Source organism: Cinclus cinclus, chromosome 10 (genome assembly GCF_963662255.1).
Source record: "Cinclus cinclus chromosome 10, bCinCin1.1, whole genome shotgun sequence".
NCBI lineage: Eukaryota > Metazoa > Chordata > Aves > Passeriformes > Cinclidae > Cinclus > Cinclus cinclus.
Window position 1 is genome coordinate 22350295 of NC_085055.1, and position 14427 is coordinate 22364721.

The 14427-nt window shown below is 59.1% G+C and overlaps 2 protein-coding genes across 2 annotated transcripts in view; one reads left to right on the forward strand and one right to left on the reverse strand.

Moving 5' to 3' along the window:
• Nucleotides 1–580: 580 nt before the first annotated feature.
• Nucleotides 581–3986, reverse strand: AGXT (alanine--glyoxylate aminotransferase). Its single transcript, XM_062499120.1, has 11 exons — nt 3807–3986; nt 3490–3682; nt 3096–3160; nt 2923–3023; nt 2635–2705; nt 2223–2307; nt 1844–1939; nt 1527–1596; nt 1323–1418; nt 998–1126; nt 581–688 (listed from the first exon to the last, which is right to left on the reverse strand). The coding sequence occupies exons 1-11, from the start codon at nt 3969–3971 to the stop codon at nt 581–583; spliced, it is 1179 nt and encodes a 392-aa protein (XP_062355104.1). The 5' UTR covers nt 3972–3986.
• A 7304-nt stretch (nt 3987–11290) lies between these two features.
• Nucleotides 11291–14427, forward strand: part of KIF1A (kinesin family member 1A) — a 32811-nt gene continuing 29674 nt past the window's right edge. The window contains 1 exon segment of the mRNA XM_062498790.1: nt 11291–11396. Within this exon segment, the coding sequence (XP_062354774.1) occupies nt 11291–11396 (106 nt within the window).

The following is a 14427-nucleotide window of genomic DNA, read 5'->3' on the forward strand; positions in this document are numbered from 1 at the left end:
TCTGGGGGGTGCAAGGAGAGCTACAGGGCCAGGGAGCAGCGTGCTGTTGTGTCATTTTATTGAGGAAAGTTGGTATGGGGGAGAGAGCACATCTGCTGCAGCTGGGGGGCATACACAGCCTCTTGGCTGCCCTGCTGGACTCAGGCACTGGGTGCTTCATGGTGCAGAATCTGGAGGGGGACGGCTGGTATTCTGCACTACAGGGTAGGGAAAACCGAGGTTGTTGGTGATGGGAGGCGAAGGGACTTATGGTCACATCCTGCATCCAGCCCTCTGTCAGCTTGCTGAGGGTTGCCATGCCGTGGGACTAGGGGAAGGGAAAGAGCTGAGAGGCCAGGCCATTGGGAGGCGATGGGAGAAGTGGTTTTGAGCCATGCATCACATCTGCTGAGCACAGCTCTCTCCTCCATGTCCCCTGCTATCCCAGCTTCTTTCCACCGTGCCTCGGCTTGCTGGGTGTTGCCGTGGCTGCTGCCAGCATCCCAGGGAGGCAGCGGAGTTCCTCTGCTGCCAGAGCCTGCAGCCAAGCATTCGAGGCACGGCCAGGCCACTTCCCCCAGCCTCCCCCCCACGGGGGTGCTCACAGCCTGCTGCAGTGGCAGTGTTTCAGGGCATCTTGCAGGGCTCGAAGTACTCGGTCCACGTTGCCACTGGTTGAGTTGCAGCCCATGAGGCCGATGCGGAGGACCTGGGAGGAGAAGGGTGAGTGTCTGTGCCTCAGCAGCACGGTGTGGAGTGGGGGGACACGCAGCCAGGTGTGAGTGCCCAGCACCTTTTCTCGTATGTTCTCTATAAAGAGGTGCAACCCCGCTAATTACGTGCACGGTTATTCAATTAGGTGGTGATTGTGTGTGGTTATGCTGCTGTGGTTGCTCTGGGCGATGGGACACAGCCAGAGAGTGGCACTGAATACAGTGTTTGGTGCCCAGCAGCCAGAGAGTGGCAGTGGATATGGGGTTTGGTGCCCAGCCATGAAGGAGAGGAGTGCTCTGCCCACCTTGCCCACCGTGGGCCCCAGGCCCCCAGCGATCTCCATGCCGTGGTTGTCCATCAGAAAGGCTGTGATGTCCTTCCAGTTGTAGCCCTCAGGCACCCTGACAGTGGTGATGGTGGGAAGCCTGGCCTTCTGAGGAACAGAGAAACTGGTTTTAGTCCCACGGCCCCTGATGACCCCAGCACACTGCCAGGACAGAGCATCACTGAGGGGGGAGTTTTTTCTCTGGCATCAAAAGCTACCCAGGCACATCTCCAGCTGCACAGGGCTTGTGTCCTCATGCTGCCCCTTGTCTGTGGTGCTGGTGGAGAGCTTGCCCTGCACCCACCTCCTCCTCAACAAAGAGCTCCAGCCCCATGTCAAGCAACCCCTGGCACAGCTGGGTGCAGTTGGCTTGGTGTCGCTCCCACGAACTCTCCAGACCCTGTGGGCAGAGAGGAGAGAGAAAGTCTCTGCTGCTGACAGGCATCTCCTGGCACCCATGGTTCCTCCAAGCCCCACGGTGCTCCCCTCCCTATCTGGTGCCACTCACCAGTTCTGCCAGCATGGCCAAGCCTTCCCGCAGGCTGAAGAAGCTGTTGATGGGTGCAGTGTGGTGGTACCTGCAAAACTCAAAGGGCACCCATAGGGGTTCAGCTTGGCTGCAGCACAGCAGCCCCTTGCTTGTGGTTGGGGAAACTGAGGCACAGCATCCTCCCTCCTCATCACCCAGTGCAGAGAGTTGTGACCAGAAGCCAGGGTGGTGGGGAGGCAGGGCCTGGAACCTGAAGGGCAGGCAGCCCCTGAGCCAGGACAAAGGCTGGGTGGGGGGTGGTTGCAGCCGTCTGTAACAAGAGAACCTGCCCTCACCTCCGTGGCTCCCCGTCACAGCCCCAGTAATTTGCCAACCAGCCCATGTCCAGGTAGAAGGACGGGGGCTTCATCTTCCTCCTCAGCAGTTTCTCCCTGGTGAAACAGAGTACTGGGGAGAGGTGGGACCTTGACTCCACCCGCTCCAAGATGGGATCAGCCCTGTGGTGGGGAGGACTCCCCTAAGGTGAACGAAGAGATTGATCAGCTCCAGCTCCCAGTCACCACCCAGGGATGGGATGGGCTCTACCCCCACAGCACAGTTGCTGGGCATACTCTCCACAGAGCAGGACTGAAGCAGGTGGCTGTCAAAGGAGAGAGGCCACGGTCTCCCCCAGCCCCATCGCCTTCCACCCTGGTGAGACTGGGCTGCTCTTACCTGGCTCGCTCACTAAATGAGATGGGAGCACTGCCTGGGGGTGCGTTGAGGACTTTCTGGGACCCCGAGTACAGGACATCGATCTCTGCCCAAGAGGGAAGACAACTCCTCAGGAATCAGAGGCTCCCAGCAGGAAAATGCTGAGCCCTCCGACCTAGCTACAAGTGGTGGGTGGGAATCACGAGGATGGCACACACGGCAGGTCCTCCTTGTGTTCAGGCTGCTTTGGGAGAGCCCCTGGCACTGCTGATGGTCCCCCAAGGGGAACAGGCTCTCTGGCTGCAGCTGGACCAGTTTCCAGTGCTGCTAGCCAAAATCCAAGCTGATGGGCTGATCCCACTGCTCTGTCTCCCTGTCCCAGGTCTGAGCCCCTTTGTCCCCTGGTTGCCCATGATGGCACTGTGGCTCTTACCTTGCTGGTCCATGAAGATGGGAGCTCCCCCAAGTGATGCCACTGCATCCACAAGCAGCAGGCAGCCATGCCTGTGGGAGGACAGAGCTCAGCCTGTTGTTCCTGCCACCACCTCTTGCCACATCTCTGCAGCCCTGGCATTCTGGTCCCCACAGGGGCTGCAGGTCTCACTGGCACCAACTGCTTCCAGCGCAACAGAGCCAGAGAAAAGCCCAGCTCCTGTAAATCCCCAGGCCCAAATTCCCAGTGGTGACCTTGGAGTGCCCTCAGTCCCTGCCATGCACTGACCGGTGACACAGCTTGCCCAGCCCCTCCAGTGGCTGCAGGACTCCTGTGGAGGACTCGCCGTGGGTGATGAAGAGTACCAAAGGTTTGTGTTGCACCAGGCCCTGCATGGAACAGAGGGAAGGTGACCACACTGGAGGTCAGCTTGTGCCTTCTGCACAGTGGCCAGCACTCACCTGCTCAATGTCTTGTGGAGTGAAGTACTTGCCCGGGGGCTTCAGCAGCTCATAGACATTGGCTCCTGGAGGAATTTGGGCAGAGGGCAGTGAGGTTTGGGCATGCTTCCCACTGGGCAGCCACCTGCTCCATGGAGTCATTGGTCACACATGAACCAGGAGCAAAGCCACCTTCCAGGGTCTAGCCTTCTTCAGATTTGCCAAGTGGAAAAGCCATAAAGCACCATAAATGGAGTGGCATCATTCTTGGAAAAACCTGGAGTGCTCTCTAGCAGAGTGCTCTCTGCTTTTGTAAACCGTGTCACTGCCAGGATTGGTACAGCAACCTGGGGCATCCTGCCTTCAAGCCCAGTCCCCTCAGCCCTGCCACTCCATCTGCCTGCTCCCAGCATACCCAGCCTTCTGGCAATGTCGGCGGCACGCTGTCCCCAGATGCCATTGATGGCCACCAGCACGGTGTCACCTTGCTCGAGCAGGTTGAAGAGGGCAGCCTCCATGGCACAGTGGCCACTGCCGCTGATGGCCAGGGTCAGCCGGTTCTGTGTCTGGAAGGCGTACTGAATGCCTGCCTTGATCTCATCCATCACCTGTGGCAGCAGGACACTGGCCAGCACTGCTATTGCTCCTCTTGCCCCAGCAGAGCTGCTCCAGCCCCTCCTGGGGGTGAGAAAGAGGAGGGGAGGGAAGGAAAGCTGGGCTGGGGCAGCTCACCTGCAGCACTTCAGGGTGCATGTGGCCCAGGAGCTGCCGCCCGCCCGCAGCCTGGATGCGGCGGGGCACATTGCTGGGCCCTGGCCCGAGCAGCAGCCTCTCAGGCACAGCCAGGGGCCTGAGCAGCTCCTCAGGTGGGGCAACACGGAGCAGGCTGGTGGCCATGGCACGACGCGCTGTCCCCAGGAGCTTCCAGAGAAGAGGAGCAGTGGAGGCTGCCTGAGCAGCTGTCAGCATTGCAGCACAATGTATCCTGTGCCAGCAGTGTCCAGTGTCCCTGTGGACCTTGAACCAGAATTCAGTGCTCCCCCCTAATGGTGTGGACTCTACCCCTGGTGGCATGCTCTGTCTGGTTAATGTGTCACTGGTGCTATCCCTGCTGCCTTGGGCCCCTCATTTTGGGGGATGCCCCCTCGCTAGTGCTCATCGCTCCCCAGGCATGCCAGCCTCTGGGACTTGCAAGTCCCCAGGCAGCCCCTGTCCCAGTGGTCCCCACATCACCAGAGCTAATGTTTCCCAGTATTATCCCAGCAGGTGGAATCTCTGCTTTGGGCACTTAGATCCTGGGCCACAGGATGATCATGCTGAGACTGGTCTGGCACAGCTGCCATGGTCGTAGCTCCTCCTGCAGCAAAAAGATCCTGTTGAGCAGGGCTTCCTGACCAGGGACCTGTCTTGCAGAGGGACGAGTGCCTGGGTGACAGCCTCAAGGAGGCTGGCCAGTGGACTGATGTGCACCAGGGCTGTGGACTGCGACACAGACGCAGTCCCTGCCACAGCGAGCTGTGCTCTGCAGGTTCAGCCTGGATCAGAAGCAGAGCAGTGCATCCTGAGGATGCCACGTGGCTTCGGTATTCTGATACCTGCTGTGTGCACCCACAGCACACTGCATGGTGTGATGGCACATTCTCTGCCATCCAAACCCTGAAATGCAAACAAGCTGCCCACTGCCAGCTTTAGCAGATCCATGAGTGGGCCCCAGAGGAGCCCCTCAGCGAGCAAAGCTTTGTCTGGGAATGACAGCATAGGGGTGAGAATTCCCACCCGACAGAACTGGCACCAGTGGCCGCGGCTGAACATGTGGGATAGAGGCATGGGGTTGGCAACAGTGTCAGGTGAGAGCACATCTGCCCAGCAGCTGGGTGGCTATCACTGACGGGAGCTGGGGGCAGATGAGTTTGCTCCCGCATGTCTGATGGAAGCCACAGTCAGCCTGGGGACTGCTGCCCAGCCATCATCCCACCAAAGCGATGACGACATATCGGATGAAGGAGATCTCCCAGTTGCCCTTCCTCTAGGGAGATTTGGGGCACGGCTGGGGCGGGGAGGGGACGCGTGTCCTCGGGGCTGCTATGGGGCGAGGGTGGCCGTGCTGGTGGAAACAGCTGGCAGCGAAGGAATAATCCGCTTTCTGCGCTGGCTCTGAATTCCGGGCGCAGATGGGCAGGACCGGCCGTGCCCCGGGCGGCGGGCGGAGGAGCGAAGTGACGGCGCCGGGGGCACAGGAAGCCCTGGCGGGGGCCACTCCTAGGAATACTGCGCCGGGGAACAGGGTTAGCGGTGTCCGGTCCGGGGTACCGGGGTACCGGGTACCGGGGTACCGGGGTACCGGGGTACCGGGGTACCGGGCCGGTGCCAGTTGCCAGGCGACGGCTGCCGAGTGCCGCCCCGCTCCGCCCCGCCCCGCCCCGCCCCTGCGGCGGTTCCGCAGCACGCCCGGGGCCGGGGGATGCGCTGACGTCACCGCTCCATCCCCGAGCGCGCCCTCCCGGTCCCCGCGTCCCCCTCCGGGCAGCGGCGGCCGCCAACCAGCGCGTGGGGCGGGGACCGCAGGGGCGGGGCCGCTGCCACCCGCACCGACACCGACACCGGCACCGACACCGACACCGGCACCGGCACCGGCACCGGCACCGGCACCGGCACCGGCACCGGCACCGCATCGCATCGCATCGCATCGCATCGCATCGCATCGCACCGCTCGGCTCGGCCTCATGCCGGCGCTCCCCGCCTACGGCTGAGCGCCGCGCCCCTCCGAACCGGCCACGGCCACGGGCATCACAGGTACGGGCGGGAGGCATCGCGCAGGACGGGGCAGCCCCGCCGCACCCTCCGGGGCGCTGGCCGAGAGGGCGACAGGGGATGCTCCGGGGTGGCCGTGCCGCCACTCGTGACCCCGGAGGGGGCGAGGCGTGGCGGGTGGGAGCGGGATGCGCATCCCCGGGGGTCCGGTGGGGCGGGGGGGTGTGGTGGTCATTTTGCGGAGCCCCCCGATGCTCCGAGTTGTGTATGTGAGGCAATTGCCTTCGGGTCCCCGGCGCGGTGACCGCCGGGTGCCGCCCCATCTTCCAGAAGGATCCAGCCGGGGTGGGGGAGGATGGGGGGGCTGCCCGCGGACGAGGAGACGCCTCTGCCACCCCGGCCCCAGCCAGGGTGCGAAGGGGAAGGATGCCATCCCCGCAGCCCATGGCGGGGGCACAGGAACCCCTTGTCCCCCCAGAGCCACCCCTGCTCTCCCCTCCGGGGCAGATGGCTGTGGTTATGCAGCTGAGCCATCTTGCGTCATCATCATAATGTTTCACAGTTAAACAGCAGCGCTGGAGGGAGAGGTGGATGCCCCACCTGGGGCTCTCGCCCTGGTAAAGATGCTGCGATGCTAAGACTCTTCTTGGCCGCCAAGGACGAGCAGCCGCCGGTGACCTTGTGCTGTGGAGTGGCTGGACAAGGGCCGCCATGTCACTGCGGGCCAGTGCAGTGGCTGCTGGCTGTTGAAGGGGCAGGTCCCGGCGTGCAGGGCTAGTGCAGAGCTCCACGCTTGGCCATCCAGGTTTGCAGGGAGCAGCCCTGCACCTGCCCTATTGTCTTACTCCTCTGCTTCCTTCTCCTCCTCTTCTTCCTCCTCCTCCTCCCCCTCACGGGGCAGTGACCCCTCCCGTAGATCCTGCAGACCCCCTGAACCGGTCTCCCACCTGCTCTGGTCCCATGCGACAGCATCGGGGCTTGGGGAGTACAAGGAACCAGCCGAGCATCTCCCGTGTCGCCCCACAGCCAGGCACCCTTCCATCCCAGCACCCTGAGCAGCCCCGTGCAGGTGGCCTCTGTGGCACTGGGGCGCAGGGAGGCAGCAGACCCTCCCCCTCCCCTGGGTATGGCCAGGGGTGTGGTGGCTCTGCCATCTCGGCATGCTGCTGCTGACCTCCATTTTGTCTGGGAGGTGGCAGCTGGCACTGGCAAAGATGCAGCCACCACCCTCCACCTCCCTGCATGTGGCAAGAGCTGCAGCCCCTCAAACCCTGGGTCGTGTGGGAATCTGTTGTCTGCCACCTCCCTGGCTACACTTCTCCGTGTCCAGCAATGCTGGGCACCCACCAGAGCTCACTGCCTTTTCTGTGCAGCTTTTCCCTGCTTTGGGTTCGAGCGTCTGTAAGAGAGGATGGAGGGAGCAGGGATGGGGGGTGGGGTTACTTTGCAGCAGAGATGGAGAGCAGAACCCCTCATCCATCCATCCTTACATTTGCTACCTGTAAACTGAATCTGCATGAAAATTCTCAGGGAGCTGCAAACTCTGCCCTGAGGCTATGTCCCCCATTGGGGTGGGCAGGTGAGGAGGCATTGGGCAGGGTGCCTGGGATGGCACTGGGGAAGCTGGGTCTGGATTGCATCTGAGCATGGGGGGAATTTTCCCTTGTCCTGGGCTGTCCTCTGAGCTGATTCCCTGCCTGCAGGTGCTGCTCTGGAGAAAAGTGCACTGTCATGGCCCCTTGTCCTGTTTGGGGCGGGAGGTGGGTGAGGAATTTGGCTGGCAGGCATCGATGGTGCCATGTCATCCAGCAACGTATTCCCTGCTGCCCTAGAGGCTGACAGAGTCCCGTGGTCTCAGTCAGAGCTGGGGGAGCCTCAACAAAGGGTGCAGGGGAAGGGCTCACCACAACAAAGCCTGGCAGCTGCTGAGAATACACTAGTGCAGACAAACGGGGCGTCCACCCTCACCACCGAGGTGACGTGGGGCTGGATGCGTGTGCAGACAAAGGGAAACTCACTTTGGATTTCCCTGGGTGCAGGCAGCCCAGCATCTGCTGAAGCTGGGGGACCAGCAGCAGAGCACGTTCCTTAGCATCCTCTGGGGAAGAACTTGCTGGTTGGTGGCACCTGGGGACAATGCTCCCTGGCCTATTGGTCACCTCTCAGCAGGAGAGGCTGCCAGTTGGTAGCCCTTGGATTTAAGAGTGGTTTCATTAGCTAATCTCTGCCCAATTAATCTTAGCTGATCCAGTTAATCATGGCTCTCTAGGCCTTTCTTCACTAGGGGTAACTGATGTGTCATGGGGATGGGCAGAGCCAGCCACGGGAAGTGGGGGAAAAGATGCCCTGCAGAATTGGGGGACAGGTCCAGGTGTTCCCCCTGGCCCCAAGAGTTTGGCCATTCCTCTCTGCAACCTCCCTTGTGCATAGGATAACTCTGGGAGGGAACAGGGAAGAAACAGGGAGTGAGGCTTTGGTGCTGGCACGCTGCCAGCAAAAGGCAGGTCATGGCTTATCGAATTTCTCTCGATGGCAGCAGATAGAGCAGGCAGTGGCTGCTCTGGCTGTCCCCAGGCAGAGCGAGCTGGCCAGGCTGGAGCTGCCCACAGGCTGGCAGGGGTTCCCTGGCGCTGGCCCTGGCCCTGCTGGCTGCAGCCTGGCCCCTCTCTTTACTGAGTGCCCATGGCCAGTGATGCCATGGCTGCCATTCCTCCCCGCAGCTGAGCCAGGGAAGTGAGTCAGGGGAAGGAAATGAGAGTGAGAAGCAGCTGGGTCATTGGCTACTGGCAGTCCTCAAGGGCACAGGATGTCACCTGGGGTCCTTGTGCTGCCGTGGCAGGGATGGAACTGGAGAGCTGCAGAGGAGCAGAGGGAAGCAGTGCATTGCTGACCAAGGAAGCTGAGGGCTATGGATGGAGCAGAAAATGGAAATGGGGCTCTGCAGCAGGGAGTACTGGTCAGGAGAGGAGCTCACACTGCTGGGCAAGGAGAACCGAATGGGAACACACTGGGATGTAGCCTGTGGATGGCAGGGAGAGAGAAAAGGTCCTGCTGGTGTGAAGGGGGTTTCTCATGGCCAGCAAAGATGGGGTACAGGGTGTGGGGCTGACTGGGCAGAAGAAGGCAAAGAAAGGAAAGCAGCACCAATGGAAGGTACACAGCAGGGTGAGGCATATGGCAAGGTGGTTCAAAGGAGAAATCAGTTTCTTCATGGGAAGTGATGGGGCTGAAGTGGCTGGGAGTGGCACAGGGGTGGGGAGGGGACAAGAACAAGGGCTGAGGTGGCCCGTGGCAGGCAGCAGGCAGTCCCGGGGCTGGTGGGCTTACTGATAGGTGCTGCTGTTCTGGGGCTGTGCAGGAGGCAGGAGTCCAGGGAGCTGACCCACCTCTTCAGAGCCTTAGTAGCTGGAGAGGCTGCAGGGCTGGGGCAGGGGAGCTGTCTTGACTTGGGAGGAGAGGGAAATGTTTGACATGGGCAGTTGTCAGGTGCAGATGGGATCTGGCCAGGCGATGAATCCATTGTCCTTGAGTGGTGCCACAGGGTGGAGCAGCTCGAGTCTATGGCCTCGTGAAGACACAGCCCTTCCACATGGGAATATATCCAATCATTTCATGGGAAAAACAACTTCTTCATTCCCCTTTGGCAAGCACTTCTGTTTAATTTTTCCTTTCCCCCATCTGAGAGGGGAGGCAGCGGCCACTGGCAGGCAGCAGCCCACTTGCTGGCTTAGGGACTCAAGGGTGGTGTTAAACACCTGCTCAAAATAATCCAAACTCAGGAAAGCCTGAGACCAAATGCTTGAACTCTGGAATTTATGGGTGTGATCACTGGCTGAGCACAGTGGGAGCTCCACAGCCATCCCAGCGGGAAGATAAGAGGAGGGCTTGGGAACTCCAACAGAAGAAGCTTTGTCCTCTGCATGTTGCTGGACATGCCAGTTCACTTATAAAATAGGCAAAGGATTTCTGAAAGGCAGTGCCAAGCTTGTAACACTTTCTTGATGCAAATTTTTCTACTGTGTCTATGGTTTCCTCTCACCCCCTTGGAAATTGAACCACAGCTGTCAAACCTCAGGTAATTTTAAAGCTATCCCCTTCTCTTGGGATACTTTCTATCCTGTGGATTTGGTTTTTTCTTCCCTTTCCCCCTGACCTTTTCCACAAATTCTCCTGAATTTTTCATGTCCACTATGGGAAAACACATCTCATGTTCAGGATCCCTCCTTACTGCTCCACTTCCTTCTGGTCGTGGCTCATGTAACCAGAGCTATGCCAGTGCTCCCTAACGATCTCATTTCTCCCTGATCTCCCTCTTCCCAGAGCAAATATCCAGCTGGCAAAACCCAGGCTTGAAAAGCGTTAGGGAATTCATACACACCCTTGCCATGTGGGATGCCAGAGGAGCAGTTCCTGCCCATTTTCTGAAGGAAGGGTCCCATGCTCCATGTTTACCACCAGGCTCATCATGGGGAGCCAGGGAGCAGGGAAAGGCAGGAAAAGGGACAGATGTTAGAAGGCAGGGAGAGATTTTGTAAAAAATCCCAAAGGTCCAAAGGATGCAGCAATCAGAGGAAGGATCCCAGTATGATTTTCTGGCCAGTGCTCATGAGGCTTAACTGCTGCTGAAGGAAGGTGGGAATGGCTGCAGAGCACCTGGGCATAAGTGCTGGGCTGGACAAGTGCTCTGGGAGATGTTGGTGAGGGGTTTGTTTTGTCTTGTGAGACTTGTGATTAATACTTTTTTAGAAAAAGAACTGGAAATATGACAGTAAACTGGAGAGCTTCAGCTGAGTGCAATGGCCACTGGCTTCCCAAGAGGGGCTGCTAGTGCTGATACTGCACATCTGCTTTGTGGGAGCTGAATGGGAGGCACATGCCAGAGGCTGTGTTCAACAACCGCCTCCTTTCTCAATGGAATGCCATCGCTCTCCTCCCCGCCCCGCTCTGTCCTGCTGCCCAGGCCCTGCTTTGCTGGCCTTGCAGTGGAGGCAGGAGGCTTGGGTAATAGGCAGGGGCTTGCTTGCAGATTAGGGGGTACCTGCTCAGTGCCATTGGCACCCTGGGATGAAAAAGCTGCTCCCTTTATGCAAGGGGGTTATGCTGATGCTGACAGTGCCTACCAGGCTCTGTCCGCTGCTGTGGTGCCCACCAAGTGATGCTGCAGGCTGGTGGAGGCTCCAGTGCTGCCCTGGGGTAAAGGCAGGGATGAGCTGGGGGTCCTAACCTGAGATATGACAGGGAGAAGGGAGAGGCAAAATGAGGGCAGATCGAGGTATGAAACAAAATGTCATCTTTTGGGCAGAGGCAAAACATCGTTCCCAGGAGGTTTCCTTGCACAGACTTTCCATTCATCCTGCACAGTTGCAAGATGTGGATTGGATGCAAGTTTTCCTAACCCTCTTTCTCTTCCCTTTTGCAGGACAGCCACTGCTCCCTCCTAGCAGGACCCAGGTGTGGCCGGCGCGATGGCTGGAGCATCAGTGAAGGTGGCAGTGCGCGTCCGGCCCTTCAACTCCCGGGAGATGAGCAGGGAATCAAAATGCATCATCCAGATGTCAGGAAGCACCACCAGTGAGTGCCTCAGGGGCTGGGGGGGATTTGGGCACTGCCTGGGAAGCAGCATGGGTGGTGTGGCCACAGCAGCAAGCACCGGCCTGTGAGGATCCTTGGTGAGGATACCTGAAGCATCTAAGGAGGAAATGTGGGGACGATGTCAGATTTCCATGGGGAAACACAGTCCTGCTATTGAAATGGCAGTGGTGGGATCTACATGGCACTGAGCCCTTGGGTTTTGGTGACAGTGAAAGGGGCAGTAGGCAATGAGGGAGGAATCACAGAATCACAGGATGGTTTTGTTTGGAAGGGATGTTAAAGATGATCTTGTTCCAACCTTCCACTGTAGATCAGGCTCTTCTACACCCAACCTGTGCATGGGCCAGCACTGCCTGGCCAGGTGCCACTCACTGCAGCATGCCAGGACCCATCCCTGATTCTCTAGGGCTCTTGGAGATGCAACAGCAGCAGGATGGAGGGGTGGGAGGAGGATTTGCCGAGGGAATGCTGTGCTCAGGGTGCGGGGAGGAGGCTTGGGGTATGTCCTGTCCGTCCTTTGCCCCTCTTTAAATAACATCTGCTGGCAGTACAGTGTGGGAATGGCAGTCAAATCCCTCCTCTCTGGTTCTGGAAGCCTCCAGATGGGGCAGTGTCTAAAATAACTCCCTGCCTGCTGCCCGCCCGCCTGGGGCTGCCTGCGTCACCGACAGTGGGTGAGACACCAGTGCCAGCCACCCCCGCCCTGCAGGCTGCTATGACAACCCTGCTTCTGGGGAGAGGACAGCACCAAGGGTACAGGGTGACTCTGGGACCCCACTGGCACACCCTGGCCACCCCAGACTTAGGGAGCAGGAATGGGAGGTGTGTAGGGCAGCATCAGCTGGTCTCTGGCATCCCGTGGGGGTTCTCCCTTCATGGCTGGACAAGGATTCTCCATCTGCCTGGGGTGCAGAGCTTCTGCCCTCATGGTGAGGAAGCCTCCTGTAGAAGAGCTTCTCACCTGCCCAGGGCCAGGGAATAGGAAGAGTAGATGTTCCCCATTCTGGCTCTGATGGGTGGAGAGGGGGAAATCTGTTGCACCCCAGTGCCAGTCAAGAGTATCAGGCATCCCCCAGTTCCGCCATGGCTGTGTTTGTTCAGAGCTGTCTGCCCCTGCTCATCCTGCACATCCTGACTGTGCCCCCACCCCTCCAGGCCATGTCTCTGCCGGCATCAGGGAGAGCAGGAGCCCTTTGCTGACAGTGAGGATTTTCTCTATGAATGGACAAGCCACTGGCTAATCCTCTTGGTCAGGGGGCTGGGGAACAAGTGCGGGGGGCTCAGAAGCCTGCTGCTGCTGTGGCTGGTGGAAGCAAGAGGATGCCAGTAGTGCCAGCAGGGAAGGACTGTCTCAATCCCCCCCAAGCTCCTTGCAGAGAAGCCAAAGATAAACATGTTTGAAGGGAGTGAGAGCAAATTTTCCCCTTCCCAGGATTATTTGCAGAGCCCTTTGCATGTGCTGGGCCAGGGAGGCAGGTTCTTCTGCCTAATGCATTGAGCCCTGTGGGAGGCAGTGGAGCCCAGGGTGGGAAGGGATCAGCCTTTCTGTGCTGTTATTTTGCCTGCAAACTTCCATCGCCACAGCCACCCACTTGCTCACCAACACTGCTGCTTTGTTCCTGTGGTGTCCTGCACTCTGTGGGCACCATCCTGGGCACCAACACTCCCAGCCCTTCTCCTGATGGCTCCCACCAGGATGGTGTGGAGGAGACCCCTGGCTTTGATCCCACAAGGCCATTCATGTTCTCTGTCTGGAGCTGTGCCGCTGCTGGCTTTAAACTCTGGTGATTATTTTCTCTGATGTGGGTTCTGGGCTTTCTCCTGGCTTGTGCCTGTCCACTCACTGGGCTCTGCCATGCTGCTGGCTCTTCAGGACGAGGCGAGGGACATCTCCAGAAGTGTTCCTCCTTCCTGCTCCCTTGTCCCTATGTTTGTCTTCCCCTCCACACCCCTCCTTGGCTTTTGAATCCCAATGGCCCAGAGCATGAATCTTTTGCAGCAGCTTTGCAAAAGTCCTATTTGCCTGGTCACAGGAAAGGAAAAATTCCACCAGCAGCATCCCTCTGTCTGCAGGCAAATAAATGGGAATGACAGGGGCACAGGAAGAGTGTTTCAGCTCAGGACAGGAGATGCCTGCTGTTGGGATGCTCTCTTCTCCCTTGTGTCCCAGTCTCTGGTTTCCCATGCCAGCTGGGCAGCTGTAGCTGGGATGACTGGAGCCACTTAGTGCCATCCCCGGCTTCTTCTCTGCCCTGTGCCCAGCAAGGGCTGGCACTGGGATGCAGAGCAGGCTCCTTGTGCAGCTCCATCCTGCCTGCCCCATGGCTCATCTTTGCTCCTGTTCACTGTGGTCAGTGTCACCTCTGCAGGGCAGAGACAGACCTGGTGACCAGATGGCAAAGTGGAGCTGCCAGGCTGAACACCAGGAGCCATCAGAGATGCTCTATCCCACTTCTCCCGCCTCTACTCCTGCTTCTCTTCACAATGCCTTCAGCACAACAGCCAGGCACTGGCAGGGATCAGGAATGGGCAGCCACCATGGCTCCTGGGAGGGAGGGAGGCAGGGACCCCGTGCCCACCCCTCTTTGATGGCAGAGCTGGGCTTCTGTCCATGTTAAGGAGTATCTCAGAAGCACCATGCTGTGGTTCTGTGGTCAGGGCTGGGTCCTGACCCCACTTCCCACCCTTCCCCAGTCTGCCTCGCTGCTGTTGCAGGCAGGGCTGGGTTGTTCTCAGGTCAGAAGTGGTGAGCCCTTTCCAGGGGAGTAGAAGGTGTATCCATGGTGGTAATGGAGGAGGGATTCAGAACAGAAAGCATCTATAGCCATAACACTGCACATCTGGGCAACAGACACCACAGTAGTGAGCTGCACCATGCCTGGGACTGCTCAGGAAGACCCCAGCTGGAATTGGGAGTGGGTTTGAGTCCTGGCTGGCTGAAGGGCAGAGCAGGCTGGGATGGAGAGAGCTCAGGGCTTATGGCTTCTTCATCCTTGGTAGTGGCAGGGAG